This window comes from Leptonychotes weddellii, chromosome X (genome assembly GCF_054177405.1).
Source record: "Leptonychotes weddellii isolate Sample4059 chromosome X, ASM5417740v2, whole genome shotgun sequence".
Classification (NCBI taxonomy): domain Eukaryota; kingdom Metazoa; phylum Chordata; class Mammalia; order Carnivora; family Phocidae; genus Leptonychotes; species Leptonychotes weddellii.
Genome location: NC_138385.1, coordinates 3373062 through 3396731, shown reverse-complemented (window position 1 = coordinate 3396731; position 23670 = coordinate 3373062). Strand labels below are relative to the sequence as shown.

Here is a 23670-nt window from a genome sequence, read left to right as displayed (position 1 = left end):
AAAAACGCAAATGCTTCCGCCACAAGGTTCTTGGAAAGTAATAACGCAATGGCAAACGGCAAGAGATCCGAAGAGGCCTTGGAATTTGAATGCATTTTTGCAGTTTCATTTCCAGGGCCCATGCCGGCTTGGAAATCCAGTGTTCTCCCCACTGACACATGAATGTCTGTCTTAGGTCAGGCAGGGATCTGAGCGCGCGTGACGCCCCGCAGAAGAGCTCTCAGGAGAAGGGGCTGGCAATCCTGCCGAGAAGGGGGTGCTGGGGCGCCCTTAGCAGCCGACATCCCCGCAGCCAGGGCCTGGGGGCCAAGCCGACCAAGTGAGTCTGCTTGGAGCTCAACGTGGTCCACATAATGAAGGACAAGTGTTTATAGTTGTCATTAAATAATAATAGCTTATGTCACGCTCACCATGTGCCGCCCACTGGCCTAAGTGCTTTACATGTATTAAGATCCCTTGAATTGCCACAGCAAGACCAGGATGAGCTGTGTTAGCCGTGGTAGTGGCAGACGAGGAAACCGAGCACAGAGAAGTCACTCGCCCCAAGTCAGCCCCGTGCTGGCGGGTGGAGCCGGTTTTGAACCAAACCGCGGTGGCCAGGCCAGGCGTCTGTGCCAAAGCCTCAGAGTCTCGTCAAAGCAAAACACCGAAGAATACCTTTCTCATCCCTAAATTAACACATCTCCCCTCCTCACTGTTCACTGCCTGTAAATTTCAGCCCCGAATGACAGCAAGCCAATGATCCATGCTATTTCAGAGTTGGGAAGAGAAATGGGTGATCCCTATATAACATCTGATATTTTAGCTTATATTTGAAGATGGATAACTTTAGCATTCACAAATTCATAACATTCACAACAGATTGTCAAACCCTCCACTGAAGGTCTTGTGAAGGCAGATCCGGCCCTTCTGCTCCCCAGTCTGCCCTGGGGCCGGAAAGCGCTGCGGTCATAGGTGGCAAAGAAATCACGTGCTTTTCTTCCCACTTGCCTGAGCCTCGTGGGGTAGTGTTCAGAATGAAAAGAACCCCTCCAAACTCTGCACAACGAACAGGTCAACGGAAGGCCTAACATTTGCTCTGGAAGCTGGAGGCTGATGTATAAAGTCCCTACTTGGCAACCACATGCTGCAACGAAACCCTTGTGTGCTTTGGTTTTGGTTTTGGTTTTGGTTTTTTTCATGCTATTGGTGCATGCCATCCAAAAGTCTGGGAGTAACTGGTTAGAACTCGGTGTCTCCCTTTCTTCCCCTCTGTGATGGTTCACTGTATGTATCAATTTGACTGGGCCACAGGATGTCCAGATATCTGCTTTAACACTATTTCTGAATGTGTCTGTGAGGGTGTTTCTGGAGGAGACTAACAGTTGAATGGCCAGACTGAGTAAAGAAGATGGCCCTCCCCTCGGTGTGTGGGCACCTGCCAATCCACTGAGGGCCCGAATAGAACAAAATGGCTAAGACGAAACTCCTCCTGCCTGACCCGTGAGCTGAGACATCCCTCTTCTGCCTCAGTGCTCCTTGTTCCCCAGCCTGCAGATGGCAGATCTGGGACTTCTCAGCCTCCAGAATCGCGTGACCCAATTCCTCATAATAAATCTCATTATACAGACAGACAGAGATTCTGTCTCTTTGGAGAACCCGACTACATGCTGTAGCCATTTCTCAACCCAATTGTCCCCCTAAAGTGCTCTCATCAATTCCACACCATCTTCACTGCCAAATCCAGGGGACACCTCTCTGCCCCATCTGACCAGTGTCTCGGCACCACTTGACACTCTAGATCATTCCTTCCCACTTAAAACTCTGTTCTCTTCACCCCCAGGATGCCTCTACCCTGGCTCTTTCCCTGGTCTCTGAAGATGACTTTCTCTCTTCCTTTGGATTCCATGATAATCTCATCGGCTGGACCTTGTCCTGACTGCTTCAGTGTGGCTGCCTTAAGGGGGATTTATGGAGTGAGGCAGAAAGCATGTCTCTGAAACATGCTCGGCAGGTTGAGGCCAGTGGAGTCGCCTGAGCTTTGGAAGTGTGGGGTCTCTGGGTAGCAGTTGACATGGGAAGGAGAGCTTTTGTAGAGCACCTGACGTAAGACTGAGGACATTTCATGTCAATATCAAAGAATGAGTGGTGGTAGAGATCACGGGGCACAGAGCCAAAGCCTCCCAAACCACCCTTCAGCCCTGTCTGTAATTTTAAACTGATGGCTCAGGCCTTCTGGATAAATTTGGAGGCACAACTAAGTAATCTGTGGCATTTCCTAATGCAGCTGATGGAGGCACAGGAATTAATAACTCCACTCATTTAGCTGTACTTACTTCAAGTGTCATTGAGAACATCAACCTCACAAAAGGACCTTCGGACTGTGTTGGCTCATTTTATGCGTCAAGTTGGGTAGGCCATAGTGCAGAGGTGTTTAGTCAAACACTAATCTAGATATTTCTGTGAAAGTATTTTGTTTATGTGATTAACATTTAAATCAGCAGACTCTGAGTAAAGCAGATTGCCCTCCAAATGTGGGTGGGCCTCATCCAATCAGTTGAAGGTCTTAAGAGCAAAGACTGAGGTCCCCTCAAAAAGGAAGGAACTCTACTCCAGACTCTGACTTCAGACTCAGGTCAGGACTGCTACGTGCTGGAATTTCCAGTCTGCTGGCTGACCTGCAAACTTGTTCACAATTGTGTGAGCCAATTCCTTAAACAAAATCCCCCTTTGTCTTTCTCTCTTTCTGTCTGTACCCACAGACACCCTCTATGGGTTCTGTTTCTCTGGAGAACCCTGACCTGGTATCCTTGGTAGACATTCTGGTCCCCCCATTTTGTCCGTGCCTTCATCCCTGAACCTGTGAATATGTTATGTTACCTGGCAAAGGGGGGAATTTGCAGATATAATTAAGTGACTTTAGGCTGGGGGGAGTATCCTGTATCATTCAGGTGGGTCCTATTTAATCACATGAGTCCTTAAAAGCAGAGAACTTTCTCTGGCCAGCAGCAAAAGAGATGCTTCAGGAGGGGAAGCCAGAGAGATCAAAGAATAAGAGGGGCTCGACCCACCACTGCTGGAAGGGGGCCACATGGAAAGCACAAAAAGGAATGAAGGCAGCCTGTGGGAGCTGAATGAGCTGGATTCTTCCCCAGAGCCTCCAGAAAAGAGTCGAGAAAGTAGATGTGTGTGGTTTAAGCTGCTAAGTTTGTGGTAATTTCTCATGGCAGCAATAGAAAATGAATTCAGTGCCTAATACTGTGTTGAGAAAAGTCTTGAAACATATATGTAGACAAGCCAACATTTTTAAATGTGGCTAGATGGTGCTTCTGGAATGAATGGGGTTAATGCTGGACTTGTTACAAACCTGGATCCGAGGCAGCAATGTTTTGCAAGGACACACAGAACCTAAGTCCATCTGTTGCCACATTTATCAGGAATTGCTTTGGGCTAAACAGCACAATAATAGACACAAAAATGAACACCACGAACTGAACACACTCCCAGGGCTGGAGCCACAGACAGCACCAGGCTTTGCTTTATGATGCGGACGGCCTCTACTGTTGCCTACAAAGACTGGATCCAAGTCTTACTGTTTTAAGCTGCCATTAGGACCCCTCCAAACAACGGGACCATTTCTCTGCAGGGGCACTCATGTGTTGTCCCACAGAAGATGAGATTTGCTCATTCCTATAGCAAAATGATCTTTTTGAGAAACTCATTTGATAAGGAATCCTCAGGCCCACTTTCATTTGCTTGATTCCTTTTCCAGAAATGAAAGTGGTAGCCTCATCCATAGTTACCACATTGTGGAGCTGAGGATTAAATTTCAAAGAGTTTCTCTGTTTTCAAACTTTATGAAAATGTACCAACTCTTTCGTTACCTCTCTCTCTTGAGCTCTAGACCCCTGTGACCAACAGTCTATTGGACATCTCCACCTGGATAACCCATCGGCACCTGTCAAGGCCATGTGCATCATTGTGCAGGTCGTGTAGGGCACAAGGGGGTCACACCCAAGGGGGACCATGCATGGACTCCTGGCTGCATGTGGAAGGAAACTGATGGGGGTGGGGGCGTGGGCCAGACAGCAAGAGCAGTGTTTGGGTACCTACTGCTGCACCAAAAAACATCTCAAAACCTCGTGGCTCAAAACACCACTTTATTTCTCAAAGATCTGTGGTTTAACAGAATGAGTCTCCAGCTTCACCGGATGTTGGCTGGACCGCTGGGATGGCTAGAAGGCCTGAAATGTCCTCACTCACATGGTTGGCAGCTCGTGCTGGCTGCTGGCTGGGGAACTCAGCTGGGGCTGTTGGCTGGGAGCCTTGGTTCTCTTCCACATGGGCCTTTCTGTGTGGCTGGTTGGGTTTCCTCACAGCGTGGCCGCCGAGTTCCAAGAAAGCATTCCCAGAATCCGGGGCAGAAGTTGCAGCTCCCTGAAGGCCAAGCCCTGGAAGTTACATAGCATCCCTTCTGCCATGTTCTTTTGGTCCAAAGAGGTTATGGGAGGGGACATAGATTCTACCTTCTGATATAGGAGTGGCAAGGTCACGTTGCAAAAGAGCCTGTGGAATGGGGGCTATTATTGCAGCTGTCTTTGGAGACGCAGTCTACCACACGAGGGACTGTACAATAGCATTTCTCCAAGTGCGCTGAGCCCTGCCTGTACCAGAATCCGGCACAGAGTGCGAACTTCCTGAAGTCTAACATAACAGATGCTCCATGTCTTGGCCCTGTTGGCCTCTAGTTGACCTTCTCACTCGCCTTGTCTGACTTTATGCTCCAGCCATAGGAGATCTCTTAGAGTTCACTTGCACATAATCTGTTTAACCAGCTCCACACCATTGTCCATAACTGTTCCTTCTGCCTTCAACGACTTGAAGATTCAGCTTTGCGTGTACTTTCCTCGGAAGCCTTCTTAACCCCTCTCCTCCCACAGCCCTGTGGGCTTTGCTGCCACCATGGCACTCACCAGCAGGTAATGTCACTTGACTGTGAACTTCTTAGGCAGCAGTATGTCTGATTGCCTCTCTGCCCCAGAAGTCCTATGTTTGCTTAATGGAATTGAAAGTCTAACAGTGTCACAGTGAATTCCTCAATGGCCTAATCCTCCTTGAAGAATACAGTACTGAACATGTTTAAAATTTCACCATTTTCTTTCTGACACATCTCAGGGCAGCTAGGATGCTTGCATACAGTTCTGGAGGCTGGAAAGTCCAAGACTGAGGTTCAGTTCCTGGTGAGAGCCCTCTTCCTGGCTCATCCACAGCTGTCTCTTACTGTGTCCTCGGGCCTTTCCACAGTGCTTGCTGACGGAGAGAGTGAGACCAAGCTCTCTGGTGTCTCTTCTTATGAGAGCAATAATCTCATCATGCCAGGGCCCCATCTTTATGACCTAATCACCCCCAAAGACCTCATCTCCAAATACCATCAGTTGAGGGTTAGGGCTTCAACATAATGCATGGGGTTTGTGTGTGTGGACAGAAACATTCAGTCTGTAACAGTGGATTAAACATTTAAAACCAGAGCCTGTAGGAGATGAGTCTCCCAGTGTGTCTGGAGATCTTCCTATTCTTCCTCCCAGCCTCCTCACCTTGTCACCCTTTCACCCCAGGCCCACCCCCTCTTGGGTGTACGATGGCTGTGGGGCTTCCGGGCATCACATCCTCATCCTCAAGGTTCAGTTCTAAGTTATTAAGCTGGTAAAGCAGGATGGGTCTGAGATGGGAATGGGCATCTCCCCGTCTACAGGTCTGCTTTTTTTTTTTTTTTTTTTTTTTTATCAGGGTCATAGCTCTGCTGTCTGTACCCAGGCAAATCACAACAAAGGGCTTAGTCATGATTGCCATCCCCACCCCTAACAAAATCAGGGGTGAGTTGAGAGGGGATGAGCCTTTATCATCAGATATTGGCTGGATTTCCATAGCAACAGAAGTTGTATGTTACTCTTAATATAAACCAGGGGCGGAAGTTCCGAGGGCGGCATCAGAACACTCGGTGGCCCCACAGATGGCGGGGAGGTGGGTTTGTGGGAGGGAGGAAAGAATGGCGTGGGGAGAAGTTGCTAAAATGTCTGCAGTTGCCGTGCTTTGAGACCACAAGACCATGGACGCCCAGGGGCCTGGGCTGCCCTCACCTCAAAACTTCCCTGGGAAGGAAAACCGAGGGGAAACAAATCGTTTTTAATTCCTGAATGTCCCCCAACTTTTTGGCAGCCCGGCACCTCCCTGGCCACTCGGGCGCGTTGCCGCGCGCAGCCGGGGGACACGGGCCGTCGCGGGCTCCGGGCGCCGGCGGCTTGGGCCCAGGTGGGGCTCCGCGGACGGGGGCGCGGCCAACCCCGCGCGCCGCTCCCCGCCCCCGGCCCCGCGCGCGGCCTTGTGGGTAGCGCGGGGCCGCCAGGTGACAGCTAATGGCGGCGGCCGCCTGAGCCGGCGGGCGGCGCGAGGCGGCGCGGCACGGCGCGGGGCGGGCCCTTCCGGGCGCCGCTCCCCTCTCGCTGCGGCTTACCCGCGGTGGCGGGCCAGGCGCGCCATGGACAGGCCGGTGGCGGCGGCGGCGGCGGCGGCGGCGGCTGGCAGCGAGGGCGGCGGGGGCCCGGGCCCGGGCCCGGCGGGCGGCAGGAGGCCCCCTTGGGGCGCTGGGGGCCCCGCCGCCGGCTCCCGGCAGCCCAGCGTGGAGACTCTGGACAGGTAAGCGGGACCCGGGCCGCCGCGGTCCCCGCGCCCCGACCCCCGAAGGCGTCGCGCGTCGCGCCGGCCAAGGCCGGGCGTGCCCCCCCTCCGTGCCCTGCCGGGTACCCCCGCCCCCCGCACGCGCTCCCCGAGACCCCGGACCCAGCCCCCACCTCCCGGGGCCGCGCACCTGGCTCACTTCCGCCTCGCGGGCTGGGGCTCCCTGCGCCCCTGAGGGGCTTCGCAGCTGTCAAATCTCAGTGCGTCTTCCCGCCGCACCTTGGAAGGCGCCTCGCTGGCCTTGCCGCGGCCACGGAGCCTTTGGGAGGAAATTTCACCCGGACTCTCCTCTTTTACCGTGGCCTTCCCTCCCGGGGTTGGAAGACCAAAATCCCGCCGCCGCTGCTGCTTGGGGGTCTTTGATGTTGGGGTTGGAAGTGGGGACTGGAGGACGCAACCCCGTGGGTGTTGCAGCCGGTGCAGACGGAGGCAAAGTTACCCTGATTTGGAAAGCTGGGATGGAAAACTTCCAAACTGCTCCTGATGCAAGAACACACAATCGTTTATTTCAGTCTTTCACACTTTGAAGGAACCCGGTTCATTGTTTTCGTGAACACATAAGCCTACTACTGCTTCTTAGGCAGTTGCAGAGCCAGTATAAATCAGAAGTAGAAACCGACCATGTCCAACTGGAAGGGCCACCCTAAGGCTCCGAGGATAAGCGATGGGTTGGTTATCCCGTAGCCTGGACTATCCAGTTTTCCCACGTCTTGGCTATTTCGCTGACACGAGAGTGCAGTTAGGCAAGAGAGTGTTGTAAGGCAGTTTGGTCAGTTTCAGATGCTCATTCTTGCCTGTGTTAGTCATAACAGAGCTGAACTTTTGGGAGTTTCCCGAAGCATAGGAACAACAAGAAACACTCCTTTTGTTTCTATCTCAGTGTCATTACAATGTATTTTTGCAAATTAATCACCCAAGTGGTCGGCTTCACTGAGAACTAATCACAGCTAAGATAGTACTTGGAATGGTCAGGATGCCACTCATTTGCAGATAATTCTACAATGTGTGGGGGCTTGGAGAGTTAGAGAATAATACAAGATGGCTTTTGCTCTCTGGCTTACTATCTAGTGAAGAATACGAACAAACCAGCAATTTAAATCGAATGTGCTGAGTGCTATGGTAGAGGTACACACAGAAGTACTCTGGATGGGGCATGCATGGGAATCATCTGAGAAGCTTTTTAAGTACTCCAGGTGACCAGGCCCCACTCCTAAGGCTTCTGATTCAGGAGGTTCGGGGTGAGGGCCAGGAGGTAGTATTTTTCAAGAAACCTCTGCAGACTTACTTATGATCCACTGCGCTGTGAGCACATGGATGTGGGGTGCTTGATTTGTTTTTAGTGGGGGGTGGGGGTGGGGATTACGGGCAGTTAAGGGAAGGAGGCCTTCTGAGGAAGCTGACTTTTGAATTGAATGGGGAGGAATGAGAAGTTAGCCAGGGGACAGGGTGGGGAGGACTTTTTGGCCACGGGAGTGGAATGTGCAGTGGCGCAGGCCGTGCAGGCAATGCTGGACGTGGGGAACTGGTAAGACAGAAGATGTGTGGGAGGCAGGGGCCAGATCTCGAAGGGGCTTGGGTGCCTTCCTAGGGAATTGTGCCTTTATCTTCTGTGCCATGCTTCTCGGGGCATGGTTCTGTGTAACCTGCGTAGGAATCACCTCCAGGGCTGGATCCAAGTGCAGATTCTTGGGTCCCACCCTAAGTCTAGTCTGTCCCCCACTGGGGTAGAGCCTGGAATTCTGCACTTTTAACAACTACCTGTAGCTACAAGTAGGTTGGTCCAGGTGGTCTCTTTTGCCCAGGATGGTGCTGGTTTACTGGTGGACCCGGTGCATCCTCGGTCAACTCACAGTAGTGTCTTGGTTTGGATGGGAAATTATATGGTCACCCTAGCTATAGGGACCACAAAAGGATTTCCATCAGGTGAGCTACAGGATGGGATTGATGTTTGAGAACATTTGTTCTGCGGTGGTGTGGTGAATGGACTGGAGGCAGGGAGTCTTACTGAGTAGGTTATGGAAATGCTGATCACTTGCTTATTTATATATGAGCGCCTGCTCTGTGTCAGGCACTGTGGGGGGCCTGAGGATTTGGCAGGGAACGGACACACACAAATCACTGCCCTGGTGGAGAGTATGTTTGGTGACAGAGGTAGACAAAAAACAAGTAAACGGTATTCTCTGCTAGATGGTGACGGGTGCTAGGGAAAAAGTAAGTTGGGAGGGGGATATGAGGTGTTGGAGGCCTGCAGTTTGGGGGATGAATTGGAATTTTACATAGGATGGTCAGGGAAAGCCTGGCTGAGAAAGGTACATTCGAGTACTGCCCCTAAAGAAGGGAGGGATCCAGTCATACAGATATTGAGGGTGACAGCATTCCAGGCAGGGGCCTGTGCACCCCGGGTGGGAGTGTGCAAAGTGTGCAAGGATCAGCAAGGAGACCAGTGTCACTAGTGGGGAGGGAGCTAGGGCGAGAGGAGTAAGGGTTGAGGTCAGAGAAGTCACGGGGGCAGATGGTGGAGAGTCATGGGGAGCCATTGGGGCTTTTGGAGCAGACGAGTGGCATATTCTGGTGTAGATTTCAGTAAGCTCCCTGTAGCTGCTCTGTGGACAACAGACTGCAAGTGGCAGGGTTGAAGCAGAGAGACTAGCAGGTGGGAGACTGTTGCAGTCATCCAAATGAGAGAGGACAGTGGCCTAGACAGAGCAGTTGGGCAGAGGAAGGGAGAAGGGGTCAGACTGTAGATATAATTTGAAGAAAACCTGCAGGGTAAGGCCAGTACTTTTTGAGGACGATTGGTTGTTGGGTAGGAGAGAAGAATCAAGATGCCAGGATTTTTGGCTTGTGGGAAAATGGTGTTGCCGAGATGAGGAAGCCTCTGAATGGAACATGGTTAGGAAATTAGCAGGCTCTCAGCTTCAGACATATCAGTTCTGAGATGCTAGTTGTATATCCCAGAGCAGAGGTCAAAGAGGCAGTTGGTTTATATGGGCCTGGAGTTCAGGGGTGTTGTCTGGGCTGGAGACCTAAATTTGGGAGTCACTGGCCTCGAGATGGGGCCTGAATTCAGGAGGCAGGAGGAGAACACAGAAGAATGATGGGTGTCTGGAAAAGGGAGTTGCATTAGGAACTGAGCAAGGTGCATTCTCAGGATACTAGCCAATAAGAGTGATGTGGCTTGGTGAGCATTCAGATGTGAGAGTGAAATGAAGTGGGGGGCGGGCTCCAAGGTCCACCCCAGCTTTTGCGCATGGTGTACCTGGGTAACTGGCTGTGCTCTTCCCTGACCTAGGAAACACAGGGGTGGGGGAGTGGGTTGCAGGCTGAGCCCCAGTGCCAGTTTCGACAGGTCGAGTTGGCAAGGTCTCAGGACCAACTAGTACAGATGTCTCCTTGGATCGTGGGGCATTCAGATCAGGAGAATCTAGGTTGGAGAAACAAAGCTGGCCTCCTCCAGACTGCAGGTGGTTCTTAATACCAGGAGGGTGGCGGGAGATTGCACAGGGGGAACCTGGCCTGCCTTCTGTGATCTGTCATCGTGACAGGCTCTGATTCATACTCTTCTTTGAAGAGTGACCCCTAGAGTAGAATCTGGCTCTCCAGGCAAGGTTCAGCCGTGCCCCACGGACTGAGGAGCCCTCCCTTCTCTCCTGAGTACCGTACTTCATGACGACAAAGCTGCGGTCCTGCAAGAGGATGTGGCTTGCTCAAGGTCACAGAGCTAGCTGGTAACAGAAACAGGACTTGGATCCAAGCCTCCTGTCTACCAGCCCACTATACCATGCTGTTTGTGACTGTGTTGGCCAGGACACTTCTGGGTGCAAGTGACAAAAAACACAACTCATTCTAGCTTAAGCTAAAAAGGAAATGTCTTGGCACACATGACTGCTGCAGACGAGGAAAGATGGCCACGAGCACGTTTGGAGCCAGAGTTGCACACAGCATTGTCGGGGCTCCTCATCTCTTGTTTTTTCTTGTCCCGTTCTTTATCTCTGTGGGTTCCTCAAGGTGGTGGGGGTGGGGAGTGGCCTGCAGCAGTGCTGGGGGTGGGTCTACGCAGCTTGGGATCCAAGAGGAAAGCCTGGGACTGGCCTGGTCCAGATCACTCCCCTGCAAGTGGGCTCAGGAGGAGCGAGGTATCCGTCTCGCTCTGTTCCCCCGCCAGAATCCTGTGAAGTGGGGAAGGACAGTTCCCCCCAGTAGAGAAGTGCCCTCATCAGAAGAAGGAGGAAGGGATGCTGGGCAGATGGTAACAACAGTGGGTGACCAGGCAGGTTCCTACTGTTAGATTTGCAATCGGGGGTGGGTGCTGGCAGGGAAGAAGGCAGTGTGACAAGAAAAGTATGATATAGCCAGCAATAAAGGGGACTTAGCCTTTAAAAAAGAAGCTAAAATCCCTCCCCTTTCCCTCTTTTCCTCTCAGTTAGAAATTGTAGTAAATAGATTTATGACATATGATAGGAATGCCCATATGACATATGATAGGAATGTCTGCTCATTCAGGGCATGTTTTTTACTTACGTTTTCAGCCCTGTGGCTCACCACTGGGCTATCTTGATCAGAGGCAGAAATTTAGATCACATCTAGTAGAGAACATCAAATATCTTCATTTTACTGTTTAGGTTATTTTACATACTGCCTAGAGATTCCACTTTTTTCAGTCTTTCCAATGTATGAGTGTGGATTTAATTAGTGATGAGATTTTTATAGGTCTGGGACATTCTTTACAGTGAAAGCTACCTGCAGGGTAAACTTTAATGAGCATCTTTTGCCCTTTGCCTGATTCCTTCAGTACTTTGGTGAGGAGCCTGGCCCCTTGAGGGCAATCTTTAATTCCCTCACTGCCTAGTCTGCTTCTGTGTCCTTTTAGGTCAGGTGGGCACAGCCCGACCACTCACCGGTCATGTGACCTTGGTGGATGCTGGAGCCTCACTTTTCTCATCTGTAAGATGGGTCACTGTGAGGCTCAGGTGAGGCTGTGTGTGGAAATGTGGTGACATTTGAGAGCACCATGCAAGTGGAAGATGCCATTTTCCTTGCGGGACTGTGTTCTCGTCTAAGGCAGTTCTGTGACTGTTTTGCCTTCCCGTTCCGTGAGGTGGTCACTCTTGGTTGTGTCGTGTCCTGGACGGACAGCCTCAGTAGGGCTGGAGGCAGGCCCGTCACATTCTGATTGGGTGTGTCACCTCTGGTGCCTGTTTTCTCATCTCAGAAACATGTCGGCTAGTCCCTGATCTGCCGCCTTATCACACTGTGGTTGTGAGGCTCTGATAATCATAACAGACCGGAGGAGCCTCTGTAAGTTGTCAGTGCACTTACGGAAATGTAAGGTAGCGTTATTACTGCATGCGGGACATCATTTGTCTAGTCTGGTCTTTTTAAACTCACACAATCAACTGTTCCATTAAAAGTCTATTTGAAAAACATGCTATAAGATAAATATTTCACCTCAGAATTAATATTCCATGTACATTACATTAAGAATATTCACTCCATATAGTTGTAATATAGTAAAATTCCATTAAATGAAACAGAATAACATGCTTAACTGTCTAATACCTAGACTCTTTAAAAAAAAATTGGTTGATTCATTTAAAATCAGCCTGGAACCTAATCTTACTTCCTGGTTGTCAGTCAGTATTTCAGTTCTTATATTAAATGTAAAGGTAACCAAATAGTCTAATGTAAGTTTGTTTTCTTAAAAAAAAAAAAAAGAAATGTACATATATCCCTAGTCAGTGCTCATTTTTTTCACTGAGAGCTGACGTCTTAAAATATTTTAATCACACTATTTCTTTTAGTCCTACAGGATCACATGTTGAATGGTGTAAACAGCTTATAGCTGCTACAATTTCTAGTCAGATTTCAGGTTCAGTGACATCAGAAAATGTATCCAGAGACTACAAGGTAAGCAGCATTGAGTCCTTAATTCATTTTTAATGTACCAAGAAGCTTTGCATTTCTTTAAAGATTTTGTTTAGTTATTTTAGAGAGAGAGGGAGAGAGCGCGTGGGGTGGGGGTGGGGGGCAGGAGCAGAGGGGGAGGGAAGAGCAGAGGGAGAGGGAGAGGAAGGGGGAAAGAATGTGAAGCAGACTCCGTGCTGAGCATGGAGTCCATCGTGGGGTTCGATCCCACGACCCCAAGATCACGACCTGAGCAGAAGCCAAGAGTTGGCCACTTAGCCAACTGAGCCGCCCGGGCACACCAAGAAGCTTTGCATCTTTAATTTGAGTGAGACTTTGGCCCCTTGATGCTCAACAAACATTTGCTTGGGAACAAGGGTGAAAGATTTTCTGTTAGATCTGAACTTTAGAGGAGAATTTTTACCAGAATCTAGTATATGTACTCACGGTTTTGTAATTGAGAGGAAAATCTGTCTTTAGATTATGATCCTTTTTTAAAAAATCCAGTTCCATTTTATTATTTATTATATTACATATTGTATTTTTACATTTTATTATAATAAATGCGTGTATTTTCTTTGATCATATCTTGAACTTCAAAAAATGTCTGATAGTATTTCCCAGCTTCACAATTTGTGTCTGTATTTAGGTACTACCTGTGGGTATTCAGCATTAACATGTGATACTACAATGCAAAAAGTTGCAGAACTCCAGAATATTGTATGGGCAGCCTCATTTTTTGGTCCTTAATTTGTATTCTCTGTTTATTCTGAAGTTGAGAATGATAAGCTCCTTGTCAGCAGAGACTGGGGCTCTTTTACTCACCACTGCTTCCCAGCACAGTCCTGGAATATTACAGGTGCTCAGTAAATACTTGTTGAGTCAGTTAAAAAATCACAAACTTATGCGCTCCATCTTTGTTAAGGCTAAGACTAACCTTGTTTTAATGTCAACAAACTATTAAACCGTGCTTACATTGCAGTAGTAGCATTTGCTTGAATTGAGGTTTCAGTTTATTATAGTTATCTGTGCCTGCTTGTAAAAGATAATTGATTTTCACAAGTATGGGCGAACTACATTTAGTATCCCAGACTACCCTCAGTCAACAGTCTCTCAAAATCATGGTCCTTGCCAGGCACCAAGTCTTAAAAACGGTTCAAGAACTACAATAAAGATCCTAATTAATTTTTAATAGATGCTCCTTGCTTAAGGGCTCTGGCCTCCGTTCCTCTCCTCTCTCTCATAACACACCAAGTGCAGAAACTGACTCAAGAGGCCAAATAATTGAAATTTGGCTATCATGCTGTACTTCATCCAAGCCATCCGATGCTGTTAATTAGGCCTACCAGAGGAAAGCAGGGCTTTGGATTATTAGAAATTGGATAATCTGCTCAGCCAGAAGAGTGGCAGTATGTCACTCTCAATAGGTTTCCCTGCTGTCTGGTTTTCATGTTTGTCCACGTAGGAGCAGCTGGGGTTCCTGGGGTTCCAAACCCAGCTGGGCAGATATGCCAGCTGCAGGTGGGAGGAGCATCTGCTGTATCACTGGTGCCCGAGCGGCTGGTGGCTGAGCAGCTGCCGACCCCACCAGTCCTAGGTGCCCTGTTGCCCCGTCTTAGCTGAGAAACTGCCCCGCTGAGTAGAGAGACTCAAGAACCCATGTTAGCAGAGAATAGCTCTCAGGCCTTGGAATGATTTTCTTTCCAGACAATTAGGAGTTAACTGTAATGTTTTCATTTTGCTTGAATATTTGTTAGTGTTGTGTGGGTTCTAGAAAAGACTGAACGTTGACTATATGCATAGCTTTCTAACCTCTACATTAATAGATCAGACTGAATCTGTGCTTTAACACGAAGCAATGACCCTTTTTTGATTTTAGTCTATTTACAAATTTTGTGTAGCAGAATTAGCTCATGCTGGAATGGTTTAACAGATGGTATTCTGAAAAAAAAAAAAAGGCTCTTCTATATTTTGTAAATTGAATTTTAGGTACCTACATCAGATCATAGCTAAAGCTTTTGATGAATGATTGTAAGAGAACATGTTTTCTAATCGTCTTTGTTATATTTGCCCTGTAGTCAGAGTTACATTTATAATTCGGGAGTTTTTTCTTTAAGAAGAGAGTTTTTTTAAATAATAAAAGTGTAAAATGTTTCTAAACCACAAGGATACTTTTATATGCTACTTATAAAGTAGTTCTTAAAATCTGAGCCCCCAAGATGGGACTCTGGAATACCCCTGGCACGGGGACCATTGCATGCGGTTTTTCCTGAAGGTCCAGACACAATTCCTTGAGGATCTAATTTGCAGGCATCAGTCAATAATATTTCAAATTATCTACTGTGCAGATATCTTATTTGAAACCCACACACAATATGGGGGTTAATTTATTATAGGTTAAGCTTGATGTCAGTAATTAAATGGGAGCAGGTGTTTATGGAGCCGAGCACTTGCATCTTGATTTGAAATGCGGATTGTTTTTTCCCTTGTAGGCTGCTGAGGGTGGTGTTACATCCTCCTCATCAACCCGCGAGCACGTATAGGGCTCTATGGTTTTCTAATACTTTTTTTGTTGGCTTTGTAATACTTTTTAACATATAATCCATTTCAGCCTTAAAACAACCAAAGGAGGTAGCTGTTATTATGATCATTTAACAGATGAGAGAACCAAGGTTCGGAGATGTCAGATGACTTGCTTAATATCACATAGTTAGACTTGGGGTTTTTCAGCAGGACAGCTATCCCACTGAAAAGCTAGAGTGCATTTAAAATTTTGTCCCCCTGCCCTGTCCACTGTAGGGTTTTCCCACATCAGCACTCCCCAGGGTGTCTGCAAAAATGTAGCTTCAGTGGTCCCCATCCCCCGCAGTGAGTCAGAATCTCTGTAGGTGTGGAACCAAGGGCCTCATATATTTCTTATGTATAATAAAATCTGAAACGCTAGCCTTCCTAGGTTTATAGCTTTTGAAATTGGTGATGGGACCATGTGTTTCTGGTACATTCTTACAAATCAGAATAATTAGCAACTCAGGTTAGGTTTTTGAGAACAGTTGTTTTATTTATTCATATCATAAATTGACAGTAGGCTCAGGGTCAGATCACCCAAACTATGGTAAGATTATCACTTTTATCACATGAGATAAATTTAGATGGTATGTCTGTGGACGTATGTTCACAGTTATATAATTGTTTTAAATATGTGTTAGAAAAAGTAGCACATTGAACTTGTGTTTTAATGGATGTTATTGTATAGAGCTAGGCAAAGTATGAAAAAGGAGTTGATTTAAAGTCAATATAAATACTAATATTAGTATAGGCGGTGTAGAGAGAGAGCAAACCAAACTTGTAGAGATGGTATATGAAATGACAGAAATTTGGGAAACATTGTCCCAGCTAAAAAGGTAAATAGCTATTATGTTGAATTGTGGATCAGCTAAATTAATAAATTATGCTTTAATAACAAGTCATCCTAAAGATTAGCCCGATCATTAAGACTACTAGAAATGTAATAAAATGTTTTGTTTGACCCCCTCCCCGCGCCCCACTACCGACTCAATTGCTTTTCACTTTTACTGGGCTAACAAAGAGTAAAAGTCTCTCTCTCTCGAGTTTATCAAAGATTTTAAGAACAGGATCTGAATGTAATGTTCCATAGATTAGATGAAATAATATGGTTACAAGTTGTAACGAGACTTTTTAGGAGTCATTAGTAGAAGTGACCTCATCATCACTATCACCACCTCTGTTTCTCATCCCCTTGTCCATGTACACACAGTAGCTAGATCTCTTCTTTAAACATTCAAAAGAAAAAAGAGAAAATGGAGAGGTCCTGTACTAAGTGTAATCATTTAACAAGTTAGTATGGTGAGTAAATTCTGGATCCTAAACAAACATTTCCAGAAGGGCTTTGGCAGGAAGTAAGATGCAATGTATGGGAAAGGCTTCATTATGCTTGAGCTAGGTTTTAGTTAATATTTCTTAAATTGAGTGCCAGTCTATGTAAAAGGAAGCTCAAACATGATCTTTCAGAATCCATGGCCATAATCCACTGTTGATAACTTGGCCTCATGATCTATTTATTAAATCAGAGTTTGCAAATGCAGATGTCTACAAGCTAGGCAGACATGGGAGGGGGCAATGGAGAGCAGCATGTCCCCTTAAAAACAATTTAAAAAACACCCTCCTACTGCCTGTTTGAGCAGTAGGCCTCCAGTTTGTAACCACTGCACTAGAAGAGTGCTATCCTATCTCCCAGGGTTACTTGTCAGGAAAAATTATTTCTTAAAAATGTCCAGATTTCATAAATCAAAGAAAGACAGATACCATACGATTTCACTCATATGTGGAGTTTAAGAAAACAGATGAACATAGGGGGGAAAAAAGAGAGAGGCAAACCATAAAACAGACTCCTCACTCTAGAGAACACACTGAGGGTTGCTGAGGGAGGTGGGTGGAGGGATGGGTGAAATGGGTGATGGGATGAAGGAGCGCACTTGTGATGGGCACCGGGTGTTGTATAGAAGGGATGAATCACTACATTCTACCCCTGAAACGAATATTACACTGTATGTTAACTAACTGGAATTTAAAAACTTAAAAAAAAAATTGTCAAGATTTCGGCTTCTGCTTCTGGAAAGATGGAGCCAATGTACATTTTCCTATTCTTCATGCTAAGTACAACCCCAAACCCTGGACATCAGCTATAAAATAAACATAAGAGTGCCCTGAAAAGTAGAAGGCAGACTGGTCAGGGATCTCAGGACCCAAGGAATGACACGGTGGTGAGTCCCTGGGTTTAGTTGCTGCCACGTATGTCCCAGACTTGTTGCTGAAGAAGCCAGCAACCCAGAACTGCCAACAGGCATGGACAATAAAAGTCTACTCTCTCAAGCCGAAGGACCAGGAAAGGGGCAGCCTAGCAAAAAGAAAACTTGTAGGCACTCCCCACTGTACTCTAGCCAAACACCACAGAAAAAGTTGTGGCCCCACACCCACCCTGCCAGCAAGGCCAAGTTGGGAGCCTAGATGTACCCCCTCCCTTGCCAGGATCTAATGAGGCCCACCAAACCCGTGCGGTGGTGATGGTGTCGGAAGAAGCCTAGTGGAGACTCAGACTTTCCCGGCCGCCCGTTGGTAAGGAGGCTGCGCCCTCCGCTATGGCGTCGGCGGAGGCCGTGTCGGGGGCAGTAACAAGGTCTCCGTGCCACTGCCAGCCGGGGAGATATCCGTAGCAGCCTAGTGGGCAGCTGGAACTCTTTCCCCCACCCAGCAGTAACCAGGAATCCCCCTTCCCGTGGTGTCCATGGAGGCCAAGTGGGGAACCTGGACTTCTACCCCTACCTGACTGCAACAAGGCGGAAGCCCTGCTTCTGCTGCAGCAGTGTCCGAGAAAGCCTGTGAAGACAGAAGGTCTAAGTAAGATCCCTACTCTCATAACTAGTACTCAGAATGTTCAGATTGCCACTGAAAAGCACTCATCATACCACGAACCAGAAAGATCTCAAACTGTATGAAAAAAGAGAATCAGTAGGTGACAGAACTGAGATGACAGATGTTAGAGTTCTGTGAAAATGATTTTAAAGAAGCCATCATCAAATTGCTTCAATAAACAATTACAAATATGCTTGAAACAATGAAAACAGAGGAAGTGAGAGAAAAGAAATAGGAAAGTTTCAGCAGAGAAATAGATAAAGAAGAACCAAATGGAAATTTTAAAACTGAAAAATATAGTAACCGAAATTAAAAAAAAACAAACCCTCAATGAATGGGTTCAATAGCAGAATAGAAAGAACAGAGAAAAGAATTGGACGGGTCTTAAGGGAATTAACACTGAGCCAAAAACGCCACTCAGCAAAGGTCATATACTATACTATAAATGATTCCATTTATGTAACAGTCTTCAAATAACAAAATTATAGTCACGAACAGATTACTGGTTGCCAGGGGCTAAGAAGGGGAGGGACGGTGAGGGAAGCTGATGTGGCTATAGAAGGGTGAAAGTAGGGGTCCTCCTGGTGATGAGATTGTTCTGCATCTTGACTGTATCAGTGTCCGTTTCCCCGGTGCTGACATTGCTCTATAGTTCTGTAATATGCTGCCATTGGGGAAATTGAATGACACGATACGTGGAATCTGTTATTTCTTACAACTGCATGTGAATCTACAATTATCCCAAAATTAAAATTTAATTTTTGAAAAGTCAAGATTTTTACAGACTGCTGAATGATTCTATATTGCGTGTAAAATAAATCTTGATTAATACATTTAAAACTCATGATATATCAGAAGTATTATTTAAATGAAACAAAGTTATGCTAGTAAAGATGGTAGAATTTAGTTAGTGAAAGGATATCAGCAGTTATCAGATCTCAGTTTACTAGTTGAGTTACAAATATCCTTTTCCTAAGTGGCAATTGGGGCCAGCTTGTTTCATCGAGGGTGGAATTGAACATGAACAGCTCCTTCATCACCTTTCCTGGAGGGCTTCGGAGAGTGGAAAGTGACTGTTGCAGGCTAAAGTTTGACAAAGGGGGTCAGGCAAGATTCAGGTGTGGCTAGTTTCCCAAAGACCGGGGTTATATTTTGATGGCAAGTGAAGATTTGTCTTCACCTGCCCTGGGCCTCTGACTCTAGCCAGCCATTGACCACCAAGCTGGGTAGAATTCTGGTTATTAAGACACCAACAGCAAGAGCAATGATCTCCTGAGCCAACAGTTCACTCTTCAGAGCAGGGTACAGACCTCTTCTTTTTAAACTCATTTTGTAGTGATCTGATAGCTACAGCAGAATTACTTTATTTGTAGGTTTCACGCCTGAAATAGAAAACAGTGGTATTTTTACTTCAGTATCACAGTGTTTTCTTGAAAAGAAGCCTCTTAGATGCATAAGTTCTAAACAGGTCACTTATAAAACACTGACACTTATTTGACTTAAAATTGTCTAATGTGGCTTATCAAAAAGATCATAAACTTTGGATTCGGAGCACTTTGCCTTGAGTCCCAGTCCTGTAATTAACGAGCTGCCCAACAAGTTATTTAACCTTCTTGAGCTTCAGTGTCCTCATCTGCATAATGGGTGTTACAGCAGAGGTTTAATCTATTAAATAGGGCAGCCTATGCATGAAATGCACACGGTCCTTATTTACTGTATACTCTCAGTCTACATAAATGTGTATGTAGTACAAACCAATACTGGAGGAACACAGTCTGATCACTGAACACCCATGCACGTCCACAGTCGTGATGTGAGCACCTGTCATGTGCAAGGGGCTGGGCTGCACGGAATTCCTAATGGGGAAAGAGACACCAAAACATATAGTTCAAGTTGGACTGTGGTGAGGCTTGACATAGATGTGTAAACAAGATGTGGTGAGAGGAGTGAGGAGGGCAGAGCAGGACATTCTGGGCATTAAGCCTTGAGGGCCTTTGTCAACCTCCTTCAGAAGGGGCAAAGGTTCGGGATGGGGAGGGGTGGCATATTGAGGGTAAGAACATGGGCGTTAAAGCCAGCCAGCTTGGGTTTGAATTCCCACTCTGCTGTTGCTGGCTATGTGACGTTGGGTGAGTTACTCTACCTCCTGCTGCCTCGGTTCCCTCATCTGTCACAGGGGGATAACAGTATCTCCTTCCCAGTGGCTGGGAGGGTCAGGAGGGCTGAGATGACACGTGTGAAGCATCTAGCACAACCCCTTCAACACATCTGCTTGCTGGTATTTGTATCACGGGCACTGGCCGGGGGTGAAAACTTCCTGAAGTCCTTCCACACTGTTGGAGGTTTAGTGGTGTCAGCTATTACCTTATGAAGAATTAAGACAGGAGCCAAACAGAGTTAGACCACGATAATTGATCAAAGCTGGCTTGGAGGGCCTGGCTTAGGTGTGAGGCCACGGGAGGCCCAGAGGCAGCCGTGGACACCTGCAGCCTCTTCCTCGGGGCGGGGCTCACACAGGCAGACCCGCCACCGCTCAGGGAGACCAGGCCGTGCCCTCCCGGTGCGCTGGTGCACAGATCCCAGAGTGCCCAGAGGGGCAAAGAAGAGCACACCGACCCCCTTACCAGGAGCAAGTGGTCAGCGGGAGCCCTCGCCTCTCTGGTGCGGAGTGCCCCAAAGGATGTCTTGAAAAGAACCTGAGAGCAGAGGAAGGGAGTTTTAACCCCAATGCAGACTTTTATACAAATTTAAATCTTGGTGCTTGTCTGGGAAAAAATTCACTGTTTTCCTCTCTGCTACTCGCACTACACATAGAACCATGCACTAGGGAATGAACATGCTCGGAGACGGGAGACCTTCTCTTTTGAGCTTGTATTGCCATCTGTGCCCCGTTTTGCGTTGTTGACTAACATAGGCATGTATTTTCTTGATTTGGTATAGCTTTCTCCAGGTGTAATTCACATTTAAAGTATACAACTTGATACATTTTGATAGGTACACACCTCTTAATCACCACAATTAAGAGGATAAACATACCCATTGCCCCCTCCTGCAAAAAAAAAAAAAAAAAAAAAAAAGCCAGGCTTAGGTTTTTTAGTTTAGTCTATATTTAGGAATTTATGGGCTTTAGGTCTCTGAGCTACTGTATCATCACTTAATTCAGAACCTTTTTTACATGAGAGGGTATTTTAATGATGATACAGTGATGTTTTTTGAAGTCAGTAGCCTTGCAGACATATGATCTTATCTATCCTGAGTAAAACCTATAAAGCTGATAATTGGAACCTTCGCTGATTTTTTTTTTTTTTTTTAATCTGTTTCCCATAGAACATATGGTGGTTAGATGGTAGGATTTCCGACTGTGGATTGAGGAACAAGACATTCATGTCTTCCTCGCTTTCCATCCATTCTCTGGGTGTTTTCTCCAGCCAGAGCTTCCCCGATGCATACACTGCATGTTCAAGTAGAAGTCATGGGCGAGGGTTAATAAAGCTTGACTTCCCCCCTCCCCTCCCAGCAGAGCCAGCTACCTCTTCCCACCTGCAGTCCCGAGTACGAGTTGGAAATAGGATTTCTATAGAAACCAGCTTAAGATTTATGGCTAACTAGGGTTTATGATACCATTAGCGCAAACAGCTGAGCCGTGCTCTGGGTCAAGTGTGGGGGCTTTGTGGTTTTTGGGTTCCGTTTTTGTTTTGTTTCTGTGGGCTGCTTTGGGAGCAGAACCGCCGTTTTGTATCATTGTTTCTATGGGGAAAATGCATTCAGTATTCCAAACAGACACACAACTGAACTTTTCATACACAGCCTGTTCACAATGGCTTATAATGGTACTTGACAGAAGGGGTTTGTGTTTAAAATAATGTAGTTTGTCTGAGCCTAAGGGCAATAAGTTTCTCCAAATCAGAGACTTGCCTGACAATTACAGGACAAATGTGTTAAGATTGATTTGATAGCAAACAAAACTTGGAGGGCAAATGTGTTAGGATTGATCTGGTTGGTTTAGTTAGAGGATTATTCTGTTCCATCGGGATGGGCTGGTGAGCTTAACAGCATCTTTCACAGGTCAATAGTAATGTGTCCATGATGATGATGTTCTGTATTTTAACTAACAGGTTTTCAGGAGGCCTGATATAAGGGTAAGGATATGTGGCTTTCGGCACATGGACCTCCTACTTGTGTGTCTCTGTGCTTGATCGAACACTTAGTCTATTTAGTGTTCTCTGCCTCCTCACTGGGTTTATGAGTCACTCCGATCAACTTGCTGTGCTGTGTCATAGCTTTAAGTGTTCACTAGAAATGCTTTATTTGTTACGGTGTTTTTATGTGCGATGAAAGCCAGTGTGTGTGAGGGCAGGATGCTCAAGTTGTTGCCAGTGTGCAGTACTGACTTGTTGGGCTACATGAATTCTGACCAAATGGAGATTCATGGCAGAGGCTTCTATGGCCAGGCCTGCAGAGTCCTCTTTTCACCTCGCCTACCACATAACTCATGCTAAAGAATTTAACAACACCAACAAAGTCGTGATTTGCTGTCCATCCTATCTAAGTGAGATTTCAAGTCACCTTTCTGTTTGCATGCTGAATCTAAAGAGCAGAAGTGCCAGTCTTATGGATAAATTTAACAGAATCAGTTCCATTTAATATTTCTTAAAATACAGATGTAGCTGTTATGAGTAGTGGATTGTCGCTTATATTTTCCTCATGACTTTCCTTCCCTTTATTTCAGAATATGCATAAAGCAAGACAAAGATTGGTAATGTGCATGCGTTTGAACCTGAGTATCAGATGTTGAAAATTAACCTATTCCCATGCAATGAAAATAATGTGGATTTGACAGAATAATGACTTGAGTTTAAAATGGTTAATCTTACTGAAGCCAATGAAGTAGTACAAAAATAAGCAGGTTAAGTCAAATTCTTGTTATCCCAGTTGGTTTATCTCTGTTTAATCTTGTTTTCACCACATTTCCTTTTACTTGTGGGAATCATTTTCTTTCACTGATTCACACTGTTAAATATCAGTGTTTGGCTTCCCATTTGCATGGACTTCGAAGTATTGTGTAGTTTTTTGTTGTTCAGTCATTCATTTTTCTGTTTTTAAAAATTTTATCAAAGAATGATTCATTTTCTTTGTATTTAAAAATATGGAAATTTCAAAACCCGTTGCATTTTAAAAATGACCCTGCTTTGAATGGTAGCAGTACCAACTGTGTAGTAAATCCAATCTGATGATAAAGCATGACAATGAATTAGGTAGCGATTTTACCATATTGACAAAAATGAAAGGTGAGAAATAGTAAGTTCTTGTAAAGCTTTGCTACTTCTTCATTGATTGCCTTTTAGAGAAATATAGTCATGGGAACCAAAGTTTCATGAAGAAAAAATATATCTATGCCAAATTTTAATATTTGCAGCCTCAGAGAGCTGATACAACTTTTAAAAGGGGTTATCATCTTGGCGTCTTCAGCATTTATGTTCTTTTATCACCTGCTGAACCGAAAGTCCAATTTTTAAAGTTTCAAAAATGAATTGATTCTATGAAGAGGTTAAATTAAGCACAGTATACCTTTAAAGAGATCGGAAAACACTTAAAGATATGTGACCTTTTAGCTGTTTCTTT

General features: G+C 46.2%; 1 protein-coding gene across 12 annotated transcripts in view; it reads left to right on the top strand.

Moving 5' to 3' along the window:
- Positions 1-6499: 6499 nt before the first annotated feature.
- MTMR1 (myotubularin related protein 1) overlaps positions 6500-23670 on the top strand; it is a 55514-nt gene continuing 38343 nt past the window's right edge. For 3 of the 12 annotated variants that reach the window (XM_081808107.1, XM_081808108.1, XM_081808114.1), the window contains exons 1-4: positions 6500-6672; positions 12516-12621; positions 22164-22187; positions 22778-22804. In XM_081808107.1, the coding sequence (XP_081664233.1) occupies positions 6515-6672; positions 12516-12621; positions 22164-22187; positions 22778-22804 (315 nt within the window). In that variant the 5' untranslated portion in view covers positions 6500-6514. The remainder of the gene's footprint in view (positions 6673-12515; positions 12622-22163; positions 22188-22777; positions 22805-23670) is intronic. The other 9 variants (XM_081808112.1, XM_081808111.1, XM_081808117.1 and 6 more) reach the window with 4 other exon arrangements.